We start from the raw sequence: 19250 nt of genomic DNA on the forward strand, positions 1-19250 counted from the left end.
TATATATGTATATATATATATATATATATATATATATATATATATATACACATACACAACACTTAGCCGGTGGCCCAGCCTGGGTGCTATCCTCATAGAGATTAAGTAGAACTGTATTGATGAAGGAGGGCACTCACAGGACTTTTATTGGATCAAACAATAGTGCAATTTTATTTCCAAATGCGTTACAACATTAAATAGAATGTCGACGTTTCAACCCAATTATGGGCCTTCTTCATGACAAATATGATTGGTGCAATGCAGCATGCATCCACTCACGACAGCGTACTAGCTGAACTCCCAACAAAGCAGCAAGGGGTCGAAACGTCGACATTCTATTTAATGTTGTAAGGCATTTGGAAATGTGTATGGGTGCATTTATATGTTCATATATTTTTATATACATAATAATAATGGCCTAGATTACGAGTAAGTAATACCAGCGCACATTTACAAGTTAGATGCAATGCAAACACAAACTTACATTCGCATTGCATGAAGCGTTGCTCTTACGAAAATGCACTTCCATGGGCTTCAATGGGAGCCTCGTTCTCATGCCAGTCAGACACCGCAAAGCACCTAGCGCAGCGGGCAATTTGGGTAGCGTTGGGCAGCAAAATAAAAATATATATGTCTAACATCTGGTTAATTGCGCTAAGAACAAAGTGAAACCGCAAACTTGCATGAGCATTAACCAGCCACTTGTAATGGCTGGTTATTTAACGTGCGCCTGCAAATTTGCCCCTTTGCGGGCGCACATTAAAATAGTGCTCCACTCCTAATCTAGCCTAATGTGTTTTACTGTGTATTTACTTTAAATATTTTACATTCCAATGTTCTTCACAAATAGGGGAAAATGTTCATTGTAATTTTAAATATATATTAATATACAGTACTATGCAAAAGTCTTAGGCCACCATTAGATTTTTTGTTTTAGCAATGGTATAATAACCATATATAATTATTTCTCAGTCTCTTCATTAGAATACAACCATAAAATACAGGATATTTGTATGCAGTATTAAAAAAAATAAAAAAAATCTGAAAAAACAGCTTCTATAGGCTAAAGTGGCAAGTATTTAGTGTGACCTCCCCTTACACTTGAGCAATAGCAGGAACCTGGCTCTCGTAAACCTACATGGAATGGAACCTTAATTAATGTCTTTGCTAACACCTGTATTTGTCCTACTATTTCATGACAAAATGACAGCTGTGAAAAAGGACTATTATACCAGGTTTGTGCAAGACATGCTTGAGCATTACATACACATGTGGTATTAGTTTAATTAAAGGGACATAATACTCATATGCTAAATCACTTGAAACTGATGCAGTATAACTGTAAAAAGCTGACAGGAAAATATCACCTGAACATCTCTATGTAAAAAAGGAAGATATTTTACCTCACAATCTCCTTAGCTCAGCAGAGTAAGTTCTGTGTAAAAAGTTATACTCAACTGCTCCCAGCTGCAGGTAAAAAAATTTAAAAAAAATGAAGAAATGAACAGCAGCCAATCAGCATCAGCAGTGCTGAGGTCATGAACTTTTACTGTGATCTCATGAGATTTGACTTGACTCTCATGAGATTTCATTGTAAACTTCCTTTACCTGATTGGTGAAATAAGATGAGAGTGCACGATGCTCATCCCTTCAGATGTCCCAGGACAGACACACTAAAATGCTGCTTAGAAATCCTTTACAATAGGAGGTGGCTACTGAGGAACTTTTGAGGTAAAATATCTTTCTTTTTTACATAGAGATGTTCAGGAGATATTTTCTAGTCAGCTTTTTACAGCTATGCTGCATCACTTTCAAGTGTTTAAACATTTGGGTATTATGGCCCTTTAATTGGACCAAGACCAACTTTCAATCACATAATTCCATTCAAAATGCCAAATATCACAGAATTTGACAGATATAAAATCATACTTTTTGCATCAGCAAGGCCACTCTCAAAAGGAAATCAGCAAGCAAACTGGATACTCAAGATGTGGTATTCAAGCTGAAGAATCAGGAGAGTTCAAGGACAAAAAAGGACTGGAAGGATAAGAAAACTTTCAAAATCTGATGAGAAATTTCTCAGAGTTTCTTCTTTGAGAGACCGGAAGAAGTCCAGCAAGGACCTGGCTCAACATCTGGCAGTTTCATCAGGATGCCAAGTTGACCCTGTTACAGTCCGAAGAAGCTTGATCAGGAATGGTCTCTGTGGAAGGGTAGCAGCCAAGAAACCAATTTTTCGGAAGGGGAACAGGGTGAAAAGATATGCAAAAGCTCACAAAGATTGAAATGAAGATCAGTGGACAAGATTATTATGGAGTGACGAATCCAAGTTTGAACATTTTGGGTCCAATACGTGAGAAGAAGAGTTGGAGTGTCATGTTCTGTCTCAGGATATCATGTGAGAGCCTCATTCTCTGGAACAGTTGCTTTAAAGTTAGATTAGTAGAAGCCATACTGATTGAAAATGAAAACAAATTTATTTAAACAACAAAATACTTTGTTTAAGCAAATACTTGCAGAATATTTAAATATGCTACTCAGGTATGTTAAGACCACATACAACAGGAGTGAAAATAAAGAAAACTAGTAAGCAGAGATGCAGATTCAAAAAGGAAAGTCTTTCTCTTGGTAATAACTGAAATGTAAGATTTGCACAAGGCAGAAAACAACTTGTAAACAGGTAGCAGGTTTAAAGGTAAAGTCTTTCTCCTTGTAATTGCTGAGTCCAGGAATTGCACAAGGCAGGAAACAACTTGCAAACTGGTAACAGGTTTAAAGGTAAAGTCTCTCTCCTTGTAATTGCTGAGTGCAGGAATTGCACAATGCAGGAAACAACTTGCAAACTGGTAACAGGTTTAAAGGTAAAGTCTCTCTCCTTGTAATTGCTGAGTGCAGGAATTGCACAATGCAGGAAACAACTTGCAAACTGGTAACAGGTTTAAAGGTAAAGTCTCTCTCCTTGTAATTGCTGAGTGCAGGAATTGCACAATGCAGGAAACAACTTGCAAACCGGTGACAGGTTTAAAGGTAAAGTCTCTCTCCTTGTAATTGCTGAGTGCAGGAAATGCACAAGGCAGGAAACAAACTTGCAAACTGGTAACAGGTTTAAAGGTAAAGGCTTTCTCCTGGTAATACCTTGTAAACAGGTGCAAAGGTGAAATCTTTCTCCAAAGAAGTACAGGAAACAGGTTCTGACTTGACAAAACAGATCCAATGTGAAGACACTAATGCAGACTAAAAGCCATCCTTAAATAGGGAGGTTTTGCACAGGGTTGGTTCTGATTAATTCCAGAATTGAGAACACCTGTGTGTTGCACAGGTGTAATAACAAGTAAGGCAAATAGTTATTTATCAGATCTTTTAAGTTCCATGCTATTGCTAGAACTGGCTGTGGCTCAACATATAAGCAAACAGAAATAGCAACCACAGAGCCACAGGTTCAAATCCCCAGACAGCCCTTCTTAGCAGAATGCCTCCCAGATCTTTTCTTTTTCTTTTTAGTCTGGAGGCTTGGTTCATGACAGATGCCCCCTCCAAAGAGCGCACTCTGGGCGCTCAAAGCCTGTTCAAACATCTGAAGGTGGGATTTACGAACAAGTGTTCCATTTGAAGCCCTAATACAATCAGATGGAATTGATTCTTCGCTTGGAACAGCTGTCTGAAATTGGGGATCCTTAGAAGATATCACTGTAGGCATAACAAGAGTTGAAGTACAAAAATTGGTTTGATTTGGAGGTTCCTGTTTATGCCCAGCAGTTTGCAATGGACTGGCTGATGGGTAGAGTACCTCCGGGTATAATATGACCTCTCCTTCAGAGTCAAGGAATTCATTATCTGTGTCATATTTATCCAATTCAACCATCTCATCCAATTCTTTCTCAGTCAATGAGTAGCTAGGTGAAGGTGGTGCAAGGAGGTGTGGATCTTTGGAATTGGCAGAGTCTGATTCAGCTGGAAGGTTTGTCACTTTTATGTCTGATGAGTGACTTTTGTTAGCTGGATCTCCAGCCAGGGCAGAAACAAGGAAATGTGCAGGATTTCCAGGAGGTATTTTTGCAGAGTTCCCCAATGTGGTTGATGCAGAAAGAGACGCAGTGGTATGGGTAATGGATGTAGTTGGAGTTGTACTCCCTATGACCATCTGTTTCAAATCAGGTACCATTTCTTGAAGCGTGTTAGAAACGGTTGTTTGTAAAATAGATGTATTCTCAGTAGCTAGATCCTCTCCAGGGGTATCTTTAAGTTTGCTAGTGGAAGTATAATTTGTTCCCTTAGCATCAGAGTCCATTTTAAACTTGGCTGTATCTCGACTTGATCCTCTAGGGGGTCTTACTGGACACCCTATGATGCGGTGACCAGTTCCCCCACAATAGAAACAGAGGTTAAGCTGTCTTCGCCGAGTCTTTTCCTCTTTTGTTAAGGGTTCTTTAAAACCTTTCCTTGTTTGGGAGGTAACTTCAGACAAGGTTTTGGTTGGGAGAGATAACATTTCCACCAGCTCCATGAAGTTAATCAGTATGTCCTTAATAAACTTTAACACTGATTCCAATACAGCAATAATCCCAGAGGGCTCTCTTTTTGGGTCTTCACATTCTGTCATGTTCTGTCTCAGGATATCATGTGAGAGCCTCATTGTCTGGAACAGTTGCTTTAAAGGAAGATTAGTAGAAGCCATACTGATTGAAAATGAAAACAAATTTATTTAAACAACAAAATACTTTGTTTAAGCAAATACTTGCAGAATATTTAAATATGCTACTCAGGTATGTTAAGACCACATACAGCAGGAGTGAAAATAAAGGAAACTAGTAAGCAGAGATGCAGATTCAAAAAGGAAAGTCTTTCTCTTGGTAATAACTGAAACGTAAGATTTGCACAAGGCAGAAAACAACTTGTAAACAGGTATCAGGTTTAAAGGTAAAGTCTCTCTCCTTGTAATTGCTGAGTCCAGGAATTGCACAAGGCAGGAAACAACTTGCAAACTGGTAACAGGTTTAAAAGTAAAGTCTCTCTCCTTGTAATTGCAGAGTGCAGGAATTGCACAATTGCAGGAAACAACTTGAAAACTGGTAACAGGTTTAAAGGTAAAGTCTCTCTCCTTGTAATTGCTGAGTGCAGGAATTGCACAATGCAGGAAACAACTTGCAAACTGGTAACAGGTTTAAAGGTAAAGTCTCTCTCCTTGTAATTGCTGAAGGCAGGAAACAAACTTGCAAACTGGTAACAGGTTTAAAGGTAAAGGCTTTGTCCTGGTAATACCTTGTAAACAGGTGCAAAGGAAATCTTTCTCCTGGCAATGGCCAAGTGCAGGAATTGCATAAAGCAGGAAACAAACTTGTAGATTGGTAACAGGTTTAAAGGTAAATGCTTTCTCCTGGTAATACCTTGTAAACAGGTGCAAAGGTGAAATCTTTCTCCAAAGAAGTACAGGAAACAGGTTCTGACTTGACAAAACAGATCCAATGTGAAGACACTAATGCAGACTAAAAGCCATCCTTAAATAGGGAGGTTTTGCACAGGGTTGGTTCTGATTAATTCCAGAATTGAGAACACCTGTGTGTTGCACAGGTGTAATAACAAGTAAGGCAAATAGTTATTTATCAGATCTTTTAAGTTCCATGCTATTGCTAGAACTGGCTGTGGCTCAACATATAAGCAAACAGAAATAGCAACCACAGAGCCACAGGTTCAAATCCCCAGACAGCCCTTCTTAGCAGAATGCCTCCCAGATCTTTTCTTTTTCTTTTTAGTCTGGAGGCTTGGTTCATGACATGGAGAGAGATGGAAGAATGAGTGTTTGTGGCCTTCAGTGAAACATGGTGGAGGGTCTGTCCTAGTTTGGGGCTGCATTTCTGCCAGTGGTATTGGCAATATTGTCCTAATTGATGAGATCATGAATGCTGTAAAGTATAGACAGACAATTCACCATGCCATTCCTTCTGGAAAGCACCTGATTGGGAACGGTTTTATTTTTTAGCATGATAAAGATCCTAAGCACACTGCTAATGCAGTGAACTCATATTTAGAGAAAAAAAGAGAAAAACAGCTGATAAAACACTCACAGTCAAGGACTGGCCTCCACAGAGTCAATACCTGAATATTATAGAGATAGTATGAATCACCTGGACAGATTAAGGAATAAAAGACAACCTTAATCTAAAGAAGAACTGAAGTACTGAAAGAAGCCTGGTATAATATAACAGAAGATTACTTCAGAAAACTTCAGGACAGTCTCCCCAAAAAAGTTCAAGATGTGCTTAGGGCCAAATGGGTACATATTTCCTGTATTTTCTGTTTGTATCTTAACAAAGAAACCAAAAATAAATATGGATGGTCATTAAAACTTTGCTAAAACAACAAATCTAATGTTGGCCTAAGACTTTTGCACAGTACTGTATATTCTCATGCATACACAGACATATATACTTATTCTTTGTCAAAAAATTTTAAATGACGCCTCTGTATGCTGTTTATTAGATTCTTTGGATGTGCTATTCTGACTCCTGGTCTACTATTTTTTTTTACCCTTTACTGAAAACATGACGTTACTTTGAGTGGTGGAATTAGCTTTTTCTACCTGACCCTGGCCTGAATCTGACACTCTTTATTGAGTTGTATATAATTGCTTTCTGTGTCTGACGTTGGTGTGAACCTGACACTGCTTTTGGGCATTTGATTTCAGTGTATAACACTGTCCTGAATCTAACACCGCTTACTGAACATAGACATTTGCTTTCCTCATCTCCTGGATCCTGGAGCTGCCACAACCTGTTCATATTGTGCAATTATGAGGTCCAAGTTTGATTGTTACTATGAAAGCTTTAAATGATGTTAATGGATAACCTTGCTTGGCAAAGAGCTGGGCAAAAAGTTGATTTGAGCTGCCGGTATTTATATCTTATTTGCTGAATAATCTACAGACCCCCAAAGGTATGAGATTGTGTTTGTGTGTGTTGTATGATTGTGTGTGTGTTGTATGATTGTGTGTGTGTTGTATGAGTGTGTGTGTTATTACGTTTAACAACGCTTTCAAATGTGATAACAATCAGGAATAAAGCAAGCACATATTTTAGTCTCTTTGCCAAAAATTGCAGCTATCATGTTGTTTATTTCTTAAGAAATTTTCAGACCAAAACGCACATTATATGTTGTCTAAACATGTTTTGAAAATATGCCCCCTCCATATTCATTGGCAATGCCCTCGGATTGTTCAAAGATAACAAGCATTATACTTTCCCATGGAAGTTATATTGGCAATGGTCTGTAAACCAAGAGTAAACCCACTATTTTTAAACAATTTATCTGGCGTGAACTTTGCGAAACAGAAATGAACATTTCTCTGTGGACACAGCGATTTTTTAATAATCAGGTCCAATTTGAGAACAATACACTTGTATTCTTAAAATATAATTGATTTGGTAAAATATATATACATTTTTTTGAACAAATTTAAAATAATAAAAACAAAACAACGTATCAGATTGTCTGCTTAACAGTCACTCAGGGTACATACAGTATATAGTATAAGCCCAGTTCTGGAGGTAAATTTTTGATTTAAGGGTGGATGTATGATAGGGGGAGTTGTGGCTAGAGTAATTTGTGGTGGTGGAGTTAAAGTGATGGTAAATCCTAGTGTTTGTGAAACGCTAGGATTTACCAGTGGAACAAATAAAGGGACTTTCGCTCATGAAGTATATAAAATACTTCATGCTGAAAGTTCCCTTATTTGTCTGAAGCGTTCGCCGCGCTGAGCGCCTCAGGCAGCCCATGGCAGAAGGATATTTTTCTGTGAGGTGACGTTTCCACCTCTAAGCCAATAGTGTGCTAGCTATCCAGCATGGCACCAGCTGGCCCACATGGCTATTGGCTAAAAGGTGGAAACGTCACCTCACAGCAAAATAGCGTTCTGCCATGGGCTGCCTGTGGAGGTCAGTGAGGCAAATGCTTCAGAGAAATAAAGGAACTTTCAGCATGAAGTACATTTAATACCTAATGACTGAAAGTCTCCTTTATTTGTTCCACTGTTAAATCCTAGCATTTCACAAACGCTACCATCCCTTTAAGATAAACCACTATTCGCAAACAACAGAGAGGGTGAGTTACAGTTAAATGAGTCAGGGGCTTTGAATGGGGAGATCACATTTAAGGTTAAAATTGTGGCTAGGGCTTGTCATTATAGACATTTAACCTGTTTATTATATACTTACATTCTACCTCTGATATCACTGTGAAATGTAGAAGTACTGCAGTGTACTAATAGTTCCTATAATTTCTTTGCTGAAATTAACAGGTTCAGAACCTAGAACATACAGTAAATAATTTATAGGAATGGCCAAAACATTCACAAAAACAAAAACTCTTGTGTTTTTGACTTATATATTAATAAAGAAAGCTGTAGTAGGAACAGTAAACTCAAAAGTAAACTTATTTATTTATAGCATGCAATTTTAAACAACTTTCCAATTTACTTATGGTATCCAATATGCTTTGTCTTCTTGGTATCCTTTGTTGAAAAGCATATCTAGGTAGGCTCCGGAGCTGCATTGTGCTGCTGGGGGATAGCAGCTGATTGGCAAACCCAGCGTGTTCAGCTAGCTCCCAGTAGTGCATGTCTTCTCCTTCTACAAAGGATACTGAGAGAATAAAATAAATTGTAAAGTTGTTAAATACTGTATGCTCTGTCTGAATCATGAAAGATAAAAATGGATTTCATGTCCCTTTAGTGTCTAATTTCCATTAATAGCTAAAAAAAATGCGTATTTAGCGTATTTTATTAGGAGCATCTGCCCAATTTAGTATTTCAGCGTATTTTATTCTCAGTGCTGTCACTGGTAACACAATGTTAATACAATGTTGCAAGTAATCAGACTGCATGAAAACCTGTGAAGTTAGCCATTTCATGCCTTCAGTTTCAGTTTTAACAACTTGTATCATGCCCTGTAAAATTAACACTTTATTGCCTAGAGTACCTAGTATTATGCACTGTAAAATTAACCTTTTATTGCATAAAGTTTAGCTTACATACCAAATACACTCCTAGAGTCATGTGTCTTACACTAATTCTACTTCTTTTTTTTTCATACCCATTACACAGAAATTCTAAATTAACTTGAATAACAGTGTGCCCTTTACTTTTAACTCTTTCTCTGCTACTATAGGGGCTACAACGTGCAATGGGGTCAATTTATTAAGCTCTATATGGATGCCCCTTTTTTCCAGCGAGCCTGAGAAATATGATTAGTAATTTGCTGTGCAGAAATGGTTAATGTATGGTATGAAGTTATAGTGAGGGGTAAGGGATGATCATGTAAGAGAGGTTATAATATTTATGGGGAGACGAATATTAGTATTGCAAGGGTTAATAGGAAAATGCGGTGAATAGTTAATAACTGATGGCATTGCAAGGGTTAATAGGAAAATAGATTGAATTCAGTATGTCAATATGTGCCCTAAGGACAGTGCAGTTTTTTTATTTTAGAAGCTGTCTGTGCAGTTTATTCAAGATGTAACATTGTATTAAGAAACATTGTATAGAAAACATCAACAGTGGCTGGGAATTTAAACGCTTGTTTCTCCCATAGAGAATAAAATAAGCTAAAATAGAGAAAAAAATGCATTTCTACTGTACACACAAGCTGGATAGATAGCTAGATTTGACAGATAATGCACATCTGTATATGTAGGTTGGTCTATGCGTTTTGCCTATGAACACGAAGAAGCCTTATGAAGCTCACTAACCAATATTTGTTTTTCTTCGAGTCAGTAAGGACTTCCTTTATTAACCAATCAGAATGCTGATTAGCCGAGCAGTGCTCTTCTTTCGCTGTCTGTGTCACAAGTAATATGTCTCGCACGGCACAACATTTACGTCAGGAGCCACTCTAGCTTGCTAGACACACCATAGCGTTGCCAAACAGTGACGTATCACAGAAGCATCACTTTCATTGGCTGTTGCATCTGTCCATTAGACATACACACCAGAACCCACCGGCAGTGTAGGTAGTAGAGCGCAGATTCCGTGGTTTTTGTGTGGAACTATATTGGGAAGCAGTTACTTTTTTTATTTTTACACCGGGAGAAGTGTTTACGTGGCAGGGAAATAGCAGTCGGTGTGACTGGCCTGCAACGGAAGTCGGTAGTGGACATGGCAGCGGCTGCTCACCCGGGTAAGATATGTTTGTAAAGGCCCTTGGTTTCTGTGTGAACTGGTGTCACTGTTGATAGTCACTTTGTACCTTAGGTGGCGATACTGGCTACTTATATTTGTGTTTCTTATGTGTATATAAGGTTTGTAAATAGTTATGCTTTGGGTATATAAATATCTGAGAAAAATACTATATGTGCAACTACTTACTGTATGTGTAACTTACAGGCCAATCATGTTTTGTAGGATTGTGGAAGAGCAGGAATGTAATCTAAAATAACTGTCTATAGACTGATTGTACAGTGTTTACATTATGTCACTTATTTACATTTGGAGACCAGTTGCTAATTAATATGTTTAAAAAAGTTGTAAGTTCTTAAGTGGTTTAAATGGACATACAATGTTTTTTTTTATTTGTCATGAAAATTTGAATATTTCTGTCATGTATATGAATGAGCCCCATTTAAATGTTACCCTTTGTTGACATGAAAACATGTTAAAACCGCATAAATTGACTAGTAGCATATAGTAAATGTTTGCACACAACAGTCCCTAGGGACAAATTCCTCACTTGTCAATAAGGACAACCCTCACAGCATCATTGGTGTGCACCTAAAAAACATAACAAATAATATAAATTACAGCATTGGTTCCTCCTGCTTTAAAAACAAAACAAACCTAAGGCACTGTGTGCTAAAATATGTAACAATATTACTTTTTATATTTCAAAGTCTTGAATCACCTAGTGTGTTTTTTCTCCTGTCACAAGCTTCTGAGTATGGCAGCTTTGGTGAGGTACTGCTGCTCAGATAGTGAAGCAACAGTGCAATTGAGACTGCTTATGGCTGTGCCTGCTAAAATGTTGCACAGGTCTAAGTCTTCATTTTTCAGTATAAATGTGTGTGTGTGCGCTATCAGCTATGGGGATATAAAATAAGGGATCTGTATCTATGGTCTCTTTACCAGCTGGAATAAAAAAATGATATAATAACTACTAAAGATATAATGCTAAACAATTTATTAAAATGACAAACAATATTTTATAAAATGCATATATATGACCGGTCATAAAAACGTTACTGCAATTAATGCTTATTGAACTCTAAAAATTTTTTTGAACTCTCAAATTTCTTTATGAAATGATTAGTACCTATTCTTGCAATAAATGGCAGATAATGCGTACTACCTGGTGTAAAAAATGCTCAATATACAATTAGTATATGCAAACCATATAAGGCAATATTCTTATATTGCTCAATGAACAAATAGTCCATGCAAACTTGAAAAGGCAATATTCTTATATTGCGTGGTAGTAGCCTTATATTGTGTGGCAGCTAGAGTTAATTCTATTAACCCAAGGTGTATAACTTAATCTGTATATCGGTGGCAACTCTGTGTCAAATAGGTGTGAACTTATCTTTACCGGATGTCAGAGTCCCAATATGCATTACAAATACCTCTGTCCTTGGCAATTGCCAGTAGTTCTGGTGTCACTGAAAAGAGAACCGTGTATGCCTACCGCACTACAGGGCTGCTACACCTCTCCGTGCCTACCTGCAGTTCTCTGAGTGTAATCCGTTCACTCCCGGTAAGGCACAGGTGTCCGTACAGCTCCTGTGTAGTCGGTGACGCCACACGTTGCGTTGGTTGTCACAGAAAGTAGATCCGTTCTGTGCAATGATCTTTAACTCTGCACAGAGTATTGTAGAGATGATGTGAAAGTAGTTCCACTCAGAATCCTTTGTAATCCTTCGATTCTTTAGTGTAATTCAGTTGAGATGACATCCGTGTATCTTTAGTCAATAACCATCAACGCGTTTCGCCAGTTAACATGGCTTTATCAAGATGGTTTCATATAGTTGCTTCTCTCCTTATAAATGCTTAGGTGATATATGATTGGTCAAATTTTACTGCCTCTTTTTCAAGTTATATTTCCTTAAGGTAGAATTTGTGGTTGTCCATAATATCATATTGGCACATAAGTGTCATAGATTACATGGTATTCCTAATTGAGCAATGATAAGTACACAATCATAAATTGTTATATGAAAGTGGACATAATGTAATAACAGAGTAAAAAAAAAAAAAAAATATAGTAAAAAGATAATAAAAAATAGAAACTTGGAAAATCAAATATTAAAATTACTAAAAATATTAAGAATCATAAGTGAAAGGACATATCTCTATATCAAATCTATCAGTCCTCTTAGCAAGAAACTTAGGATATATAAGGATGGACAAGTACTTAAAGGGCCATAATACCCAAATGTTTAAACACTTGAAAGTGATGCAGCATAGCTGTAAAAAGCTGACTAGAAAATATCTCCTGAACATCTCTATGTAAAAAAGAAAGATATTTTACCTCAAAAGTTCCTCAGTAGCCACCTCCCATTGTAAAGGATTTCTAAGCAGCATTTTAGTGTGTCTGTCCTGGGACAGCTGAAAGGATGAACCTCGTGAACTCTCATATTATTTCACCAATCAGGTAAAGGAAGCTTACTATGAAATCTCATGAGAGTTAAGTCAAATCTCATGAGATCACAGTAAAAGAGTTCATGACCTCAGCACTGTTGATGCTGATTGGCTGCTGTTCATTTTATTTTTTTATTTTTACCTGAAGCTGGGAGCAGGTGAAGTATAACTTTTTACACAGAACTTACTATGCTGAGCTGAGGAGATTGTGAGGTAAAATATCTTCCTTTTTTATATAGAGATGCTCAGGTAATATTTTCCTGTCAGCTTTTTACAGTTATACTGCATCAGTTTCAAATGATTTAGCATATGAGTATTATGTCCCTTTAAAGGATAAAAAATTAGGCAACTATGATATAGTTGTTAAATCGATATTAACCCTACAAGTTGGGTTTATTTGGCCAAATCCTATATAGCCTAGTTAGTCTAGTTTTGTTGTCAGGAAATGTTTATTTTGAATGTATGTATTATATAATAAAAAACTATATAAAAAATACAATAAATATTATAAAAAATCCTAACTGTTAAACAATTGATAGATAAAATTGTCAGTCTAAAATGAATGGATTTAGGTCCAACTCAGAATTCAAGCCTTTTGGGTACAATGTCTGTAGTTCATATATAAATTCGGCTTCTTTTCTGAGGAGTAGACGGTCATAGTCCCCACCCCGCCAAGGTTTGCTAATCTTACAAATACCCCAGTATTTGAGATCTTTGGTGTTGTTCTGATGTTTTAACCTAAAGTGTTCGTATAGTCTAGTATCCTGATCCAGTTTTTTTATTAAATTTAGATGTTCTCTGATCCTGGTCCGTAAGATCCTAGAGGTTTCTCCCAAATATTGTTTGCCACAGGAACATTAGATGAGGTATATAATACCCTTATCGCTGCATCTGATGGTGTCTTTAATGTTGTATTTTTTACTTGTGTTAGTAGATGTATATTCTTTGCATTTGGTGCTATGTTTGCACGCTTTACAGCTATAACAGCGATAATATCCTCGTAATTTGTTCCCTGATAGATCCCTGTCCCTTGTTTTAAATTGTTGTGTTTTCTTTGTAAAATAACTAGGTGCTATTATGTTTTTAATGTTGGTTGCTTTCCGAAAGATGATTTGAGGGTGTTCAGAGATCATGTCCCTTATAATTGAATCAGATTTAATAAGGTGCCAATGCTTGTTTATTATTTTTGTTAAATGTTTATGGTGATAGCTGTAATTAGTCACTAAGGGTACTTTCAGGGTGTCGTTAGTATTTGTTTTGACTTTCGATGTTTTAGAAAGAATATTATGTCTCTCTAAGTTCCTTATTTCAGTAATAGTGTTTTCTAATGTATCAGGATCATAGCCCTTTTCTAAAAATCTACTCTCTAGTATTTTCACTTGTTGATCCCAGAGATAGAACTTTTTTTTCACTTTCTGTGATGAGATTTTTTTTTTTAGTGAAAATTTTTCTGCAGGTCATTTTTAAATTAAATAAAATTGTCAGTTACACTAAAGCACCAGATCAATTGCAATGTGTTGGTTAACTGGAGAATAAAGCAATATTTAAAGTTGTATAATCTAGTGCAGTTGTTGAAAATTGCATTGCATACTAGCTGCAGACAAAAAAAAGGAATTGTAAAATGTCTCTTGAATTAATTTGTTTCCTTTTCTCTTAGTCTAACTTAGAAATGTAGTAATAAAAAAGGTGCATTGCTCATACGAACATCTTACATTCAGAGAAAAACAGCTTTGCAGACTGTGAAAAGTTAGGGAACGAGCTTTCAAAAATCTCAAAGCTAGGGAACAATCAATGCACTACTGCTTTGCAGCACTACTGCATATTTGACTGTTGTCTTCAAACAGCACTTTGCTCTGGATGCACTGTGTTAAGGAAAACTTATACAATGCAGCCAGAGAACAGCTCTGTTTAAAAAGAACAGCCTAATGTGGAGCAGCGCTGAAAAGTTAAAGTGCTAACAGTTCCTGTTCTTTCTGCAGACATGCTGCATTTTCTGCGATGACATCTCAGATCACTCTATGTTCTGCCTTGGGGTTCTTGCAAAGGATATACATAGTACAAGAAACTGGCAGTCCACTTGATACAATTGTCAATGCTTAATGCATTTGTCCTGTATTACGCTACCCAAGGAAGAGAGCTACGTTTCCTGAAATTTCAGGAATCTGTTATTAAAAGCTTTCTTTCTTCATCAGGGGAGATTCCAGTAACTGGGCTAAGAGAGGAGAATGCAAGGTTGCATGGCCATCACTTTGCTGAGTATATACCAGCTACTGAGAGAAGAAAAAAAAAAACTTTACCTTGGAGTGTGCAGTCTGCAAAGGAGTGTGTAGTCAGCATGGATGTCGTAAAGACACCCGTTACTATTGTCCAGACTGCCCCTCTAAATCAGGGCCATGCATGCCAGAATGCTTCTAAATTTATCATACTATGGAAACATACTAGCTGCATACCCTCACAACACCAGGAGGCTCAAGATTCTGAAATGCAGATACATGGCCCTGGTTGAGGCTTACGCCTGACCAGCCCAGTGGCCTGGTTGAGGCTTACGCCTGACCAGCCCAGTGGCCTGGTTGAGGCTTACGCCTGACCAGCCCAGTGGCCTGGTTGAGGCTTACGCCTGACCAGCCCAGTGGCCTGTTTGAGGCTTACGCCTGACCAGCCCAGTGACCTGGTTGAGGCTTACGCCTGACCAGCCCAGTGACCTGGTTGAGGCTTACGCCTGACCAGCCCAGTGACCTGGTTGAGGCTTACGCCTGACCAGCCCAGTGACCTGGTTGAGGCTTACGCCTGACCAGCCCAGTGACCTGGTTGAGGCTTACGCCTGACCAGCCCAGTGACCTGGTTGAGGCTTACGCCTGACCAGCCCAGTGACCTGGTTGAGGCTTACGCCTGACCAGCCCAGTGACCTGGTTGAGGCTTACGCCTGACCAGCCCAGTGACCTGGTTGAGGCTTACGCCTGACCAGCCCAGTGACCTGGTTGAGGCTTATGCCTGACCAGCCCAGTGATTGAGTTGTCCCTAGCAAAAGGTACATATGAATTGAGATATGAAAGGTGTGTGAGTGGCAAGTGGTAGGCGTTGTGTTTCTGTGAGTGAATGACGATACGAAAGGTGTGTTTATGGTCAGTAGTAGGGATGAAGCCTTGACATGGCGTTACTGTTCACATGGGTATCCATGTGCTAATTCAACCAGTGTGAGTGCCTGTAATGCTTGTGTGGGTAATGCAAAAAGAGTATTATATTTTAAAACATAAAATAAAATAATTTACAATTAGGTTAGTCAATTAATGAGGTAGATAAAACTGTTTAATTGCAGATATAACCCTTATACGTTTAAAGTGTTTCAAGGTAGCCATTTCTGCAGTTTAACAGCTGTGTAGCCACCTGGGAATTAGAGATACAGTATACAAGGTACACAGTTTTGGAAAGTACAACCCATGATGCATCAAATAAGGGCCTGCATGTATTGTTAGCACAAATTTGGAGTGCGTAAGACATAAATGAACATGTCACTTAACTTAGAAAAAAATTTTTTCTAAGCAAAGCACCATATTCCATGAATATTTGCGAACTACACTTTTGTGCTAGAAGTACATATAGCCCCTCATTTGATGCGTCAGGGGGTGTACTTTCTACAAATGGGCCCCAAGGCAGAACATGCAGTGATCCGAGATGTCATTGCAGAAAATGCAGTATGTCTGCAGAAAGACTAGGACACATGCAGAAACTGTTTGTGCTTTAACTTTGCAGCACTGCTCCACATCAGGCTATTCTCTTCAAACAGAGGTTTGCTCTGGCTGCACAGTGTATGTTTTCCTTAAAGGGACACTGAACCCAAATTTTTTCTTCCACGATTCAGATAGAGCATGACATTTTAAGCAACTTTCTAATTTACTCTTATTATCAATTTCTTTGTTCTCTTGCTATCTTTATTTTAAAAGCAGGAATGTAACTCTTAGCAGCTAGCCCAATTTAGGTTCAGCACCATGGATAGCACTTGCTTATTGGGTGCTTACATCTACCCACCAATAAGCAAGCATAACCCAGGTTCTCAACCAAAAATGGGCTAGCTCCTATGCATCACATTCCTGCTTTTAAAATAAAGATAGGAAAAAAACGAAGAAAAATTGATAATAGGAGTAACTTAGAAAGTTGCTTAAAATTCCATGCTCTATCTGAATCATAAAAGAAAAAAATTGGGTTTAGTGTCCCTTTAACACAGTGCATCCAGAGAAAAAAAGTGCCGTTTTAAGTGAACTGTCAAATATGCAAATATGCAGTAGCGCTGCAAAACATCAGCGCATTCATTGTCGACTTTTTTTTTTTTTTGTCTGCAGCTAAATTTTTAACTGCTGCAATATATTATAAAACTTAAAAAATGGCTTTATTCTCCAGTTAACCAACACATTGCAACTGAACTCGTGCTTTACTGTAACTGCCTAATTTACATTTGAATTTTATTTAAAAATAACCTGCAGAAAAATTTTCACTACAAAAAAGTATGGTTTAAGCATCTGATCAGTCTTATCTACTCCTCCCATATGCCGATTGTAATCCAGGACACTTTTTCATAGTTGGCGTGTTCTGCCCCCTGACATAGACAGGTGATGTGCTGTCATGTATAGTTGTGAGAAGATGCACATCCTTTTTGTCTGTGAATTTCACAGCTAGCAGCTCATCAAAGCGCAAATCTGTGGTCTCTCCTCTCTTTTGCTTTCTGAACATGTGAGTCGGAAAGCCTTTGCGATTGGCACGGATTGTGCTGCGCGCAACAGTGCCCTTGCTATATAGCAATTTAAATAATGGCACACAAGTGTAAAATTTATCCACATATATATACATGGTAACTTTTATTAAATATTGGGTGGAGTAAGTCGCGCATTATTTTTTCAGTGGCAGTAAGGGAGGAGGGAGAGTCAGGGGGTGCTTGAACAGAATCCTTGCCAGTGTATACCCTAAAACGATAGGTGTATCCACTAGAGGTTTCGCACAGCTTATACAGCTTGATCCCATAGCGAGCTCTCTTAGAAGGAATGTATTGTTTAAAAACAATACGTCCCTTAAATAAGATCAAGGATTCATCGACCGATATGTTCTGGCCTGGAGAATAGCACTCTTGAAATCTTGCCAATAAATAGTCAAGAACAGGTCTTGTTTAAGACAATCGCACATGTTCTGTGTTGTCCTTTGGCAGACCATTTGCATTATTATTATAATGCAAAAAATTGAGCAGTAACATATATCTGTCCCTGCTCATTGTAGCAGGGAAGATAGGGGTCATCTGAGTAGACTGCTTTGACCAATATGAGGCTATGCTTGGCTTTTGCACAATCCCCAGAATTTCCACCGATGTGCTCTGGAATGCCGGCTCAATTCTGTGCCACTATTTTGAAAAAAAATTGCTCAGCATACAGATTTGTCTGCTGAACAATTAATTCTAAGAACTCATCATCCACAAACAACTGAAAGTAGTTGATGGGTTCAAAATTTGCAGTGCCCACCAAGAGCCCAGTAAATGGAGGCAACACTGGCTGAACCATATTAGGGGAGGTCCAGTTGTAGCTTGGAACAGGCCTTCTTGCACCTGGGAATGCAACATGTCTCATGCCCATGACAGGCCAGATCGCCGGAGTGGGTGGGAGCCAGACCTCCATCAAGGTGTATGAGTGCTAGCGACGCCTCTGAGCCGTCATTAGCACCTGAGTAGGAAACTCTGCGACGACTCAGAGCCGTCGTTAGCACTCAAGGACTTATAGAGAGACCCCCCTTTTATATCCTATATCATCCTTATTTGAGTACCAATCCCATAATCCAGCATAGTTTCCTTGTGTTTTTAATGTTACCATTTTTTAACTGCCTTAATAAAAGTTATATTTTAATTCTAACTCTGCCTATTAAAACCTGTTCTATTTCAAGTAATTTGGAAAGTGAGTCCTTGAAGTTGTAAATTAAAGTGATGGTAAATTCTAGCATTTGTGAAACGCTAGGATTTACCATTGGAACAAAAAAAAAAGGGGACTTTTAGTCATCAAATATAAAATGCTTCATGCTGAAAGCTCCTTTTATTTGTTTGCAGTGTTGGCTGCACTGAGCTGTTTAGACAGCCCACAGCAGAACGCCATTTTGCTGTGAGGTGACGTTTCCACCTCTTAGCTAATAGCCGTGTGGAAAATCCAGCTTGGCGACTGATTTCACGCACGGCTATTGGCTAAGAGGTGGAAACGTCACCTCTTAGCAAAATAGCATTCTGCAGTGGGCTGCCATAGCAGCTCAGGGCGGCGAACACTGCAAACAAATAAAGGTGCTTTCACCATGAAGTATTCTATACTTGATGGCTAAAATTCTCCTTTATTTGTTCCATTGGTAAATCAATCCTAGCTTTTCACAAACGCTAGGATTTACCATTACTTTAAAGGGATACTAAACCCAAATTTTAGGTTCAGAACCCTGGATAGCGCTTGCTTATTGATGGCTACATTTAGCAAACCAATAAGCAAGCTTAACCCAGGTGCTCAACTAAAAATTGGCTGTCTCTTAAAGGGACATTAAACCCAAACATTTTCTTTCATGATTCAGACAGAGAATACAATTTTAAACAACATTCCAATTTGCTTCTATTATATAATTTCATTCT

General features: G+C 38.1%; 1 protein-coding gene and 1 long non-coding RNA gene across 2 annotated transcripts in view; one reads left to right on the plus strand and one right to left on the minus strand.

Annotated features, from left to right (window-relative positions):
• Positions 1 to 8402: 8402 nt before the first annotated feature.
• Positions 8403 to 9830, minus strand: LOC128643105 (uncharacterized). The gene is made up of 2 exons (XR_008399771.1): positions 9739 to 9830; positions 8403 to 8633 (listed from the first exon to the last, which is right to left on the minus strand). It is a non-coding gene; the product is annotated as an uncharacterized LOC128643105 (long non-coding RNA).
• A 151-nt stretch (positions 9831 to 9981) lies between these two features.
• The window catches only part of ARNT (aryl hydrocarbon receptor nuclear translocator), a 382463-nt gene continuing 373194 nt past the window's right edge, over positions 9982 to 19250 (plus strand). Inside the window, exon 1 of the mRNA XM_053705500.1 lies at positions 9982 to 10166. Coding sequence (XP_053561475.1) covers positions 10145 to 10166 — 22 coding nt within the window. The 5' untranslated portion in view covers positions 9982 to 10144. The remainder of the gene's footprint in view (positions 10167 to 19250) is intronic.

The sequence above is a fragment of the Bombina bombina genome, chromosome 1, assembly GCF_027579735.1.
Source record: "Bombina bombina isolate aBomBom1 chromosome 1, aBomBom1.pri, whole genome shotgun sequence".
NCBI lineage: Eukaryota > Metazoa > Chordata > Amphibia > Anura > Bombinatoridae > Bombina > Bombina bombina.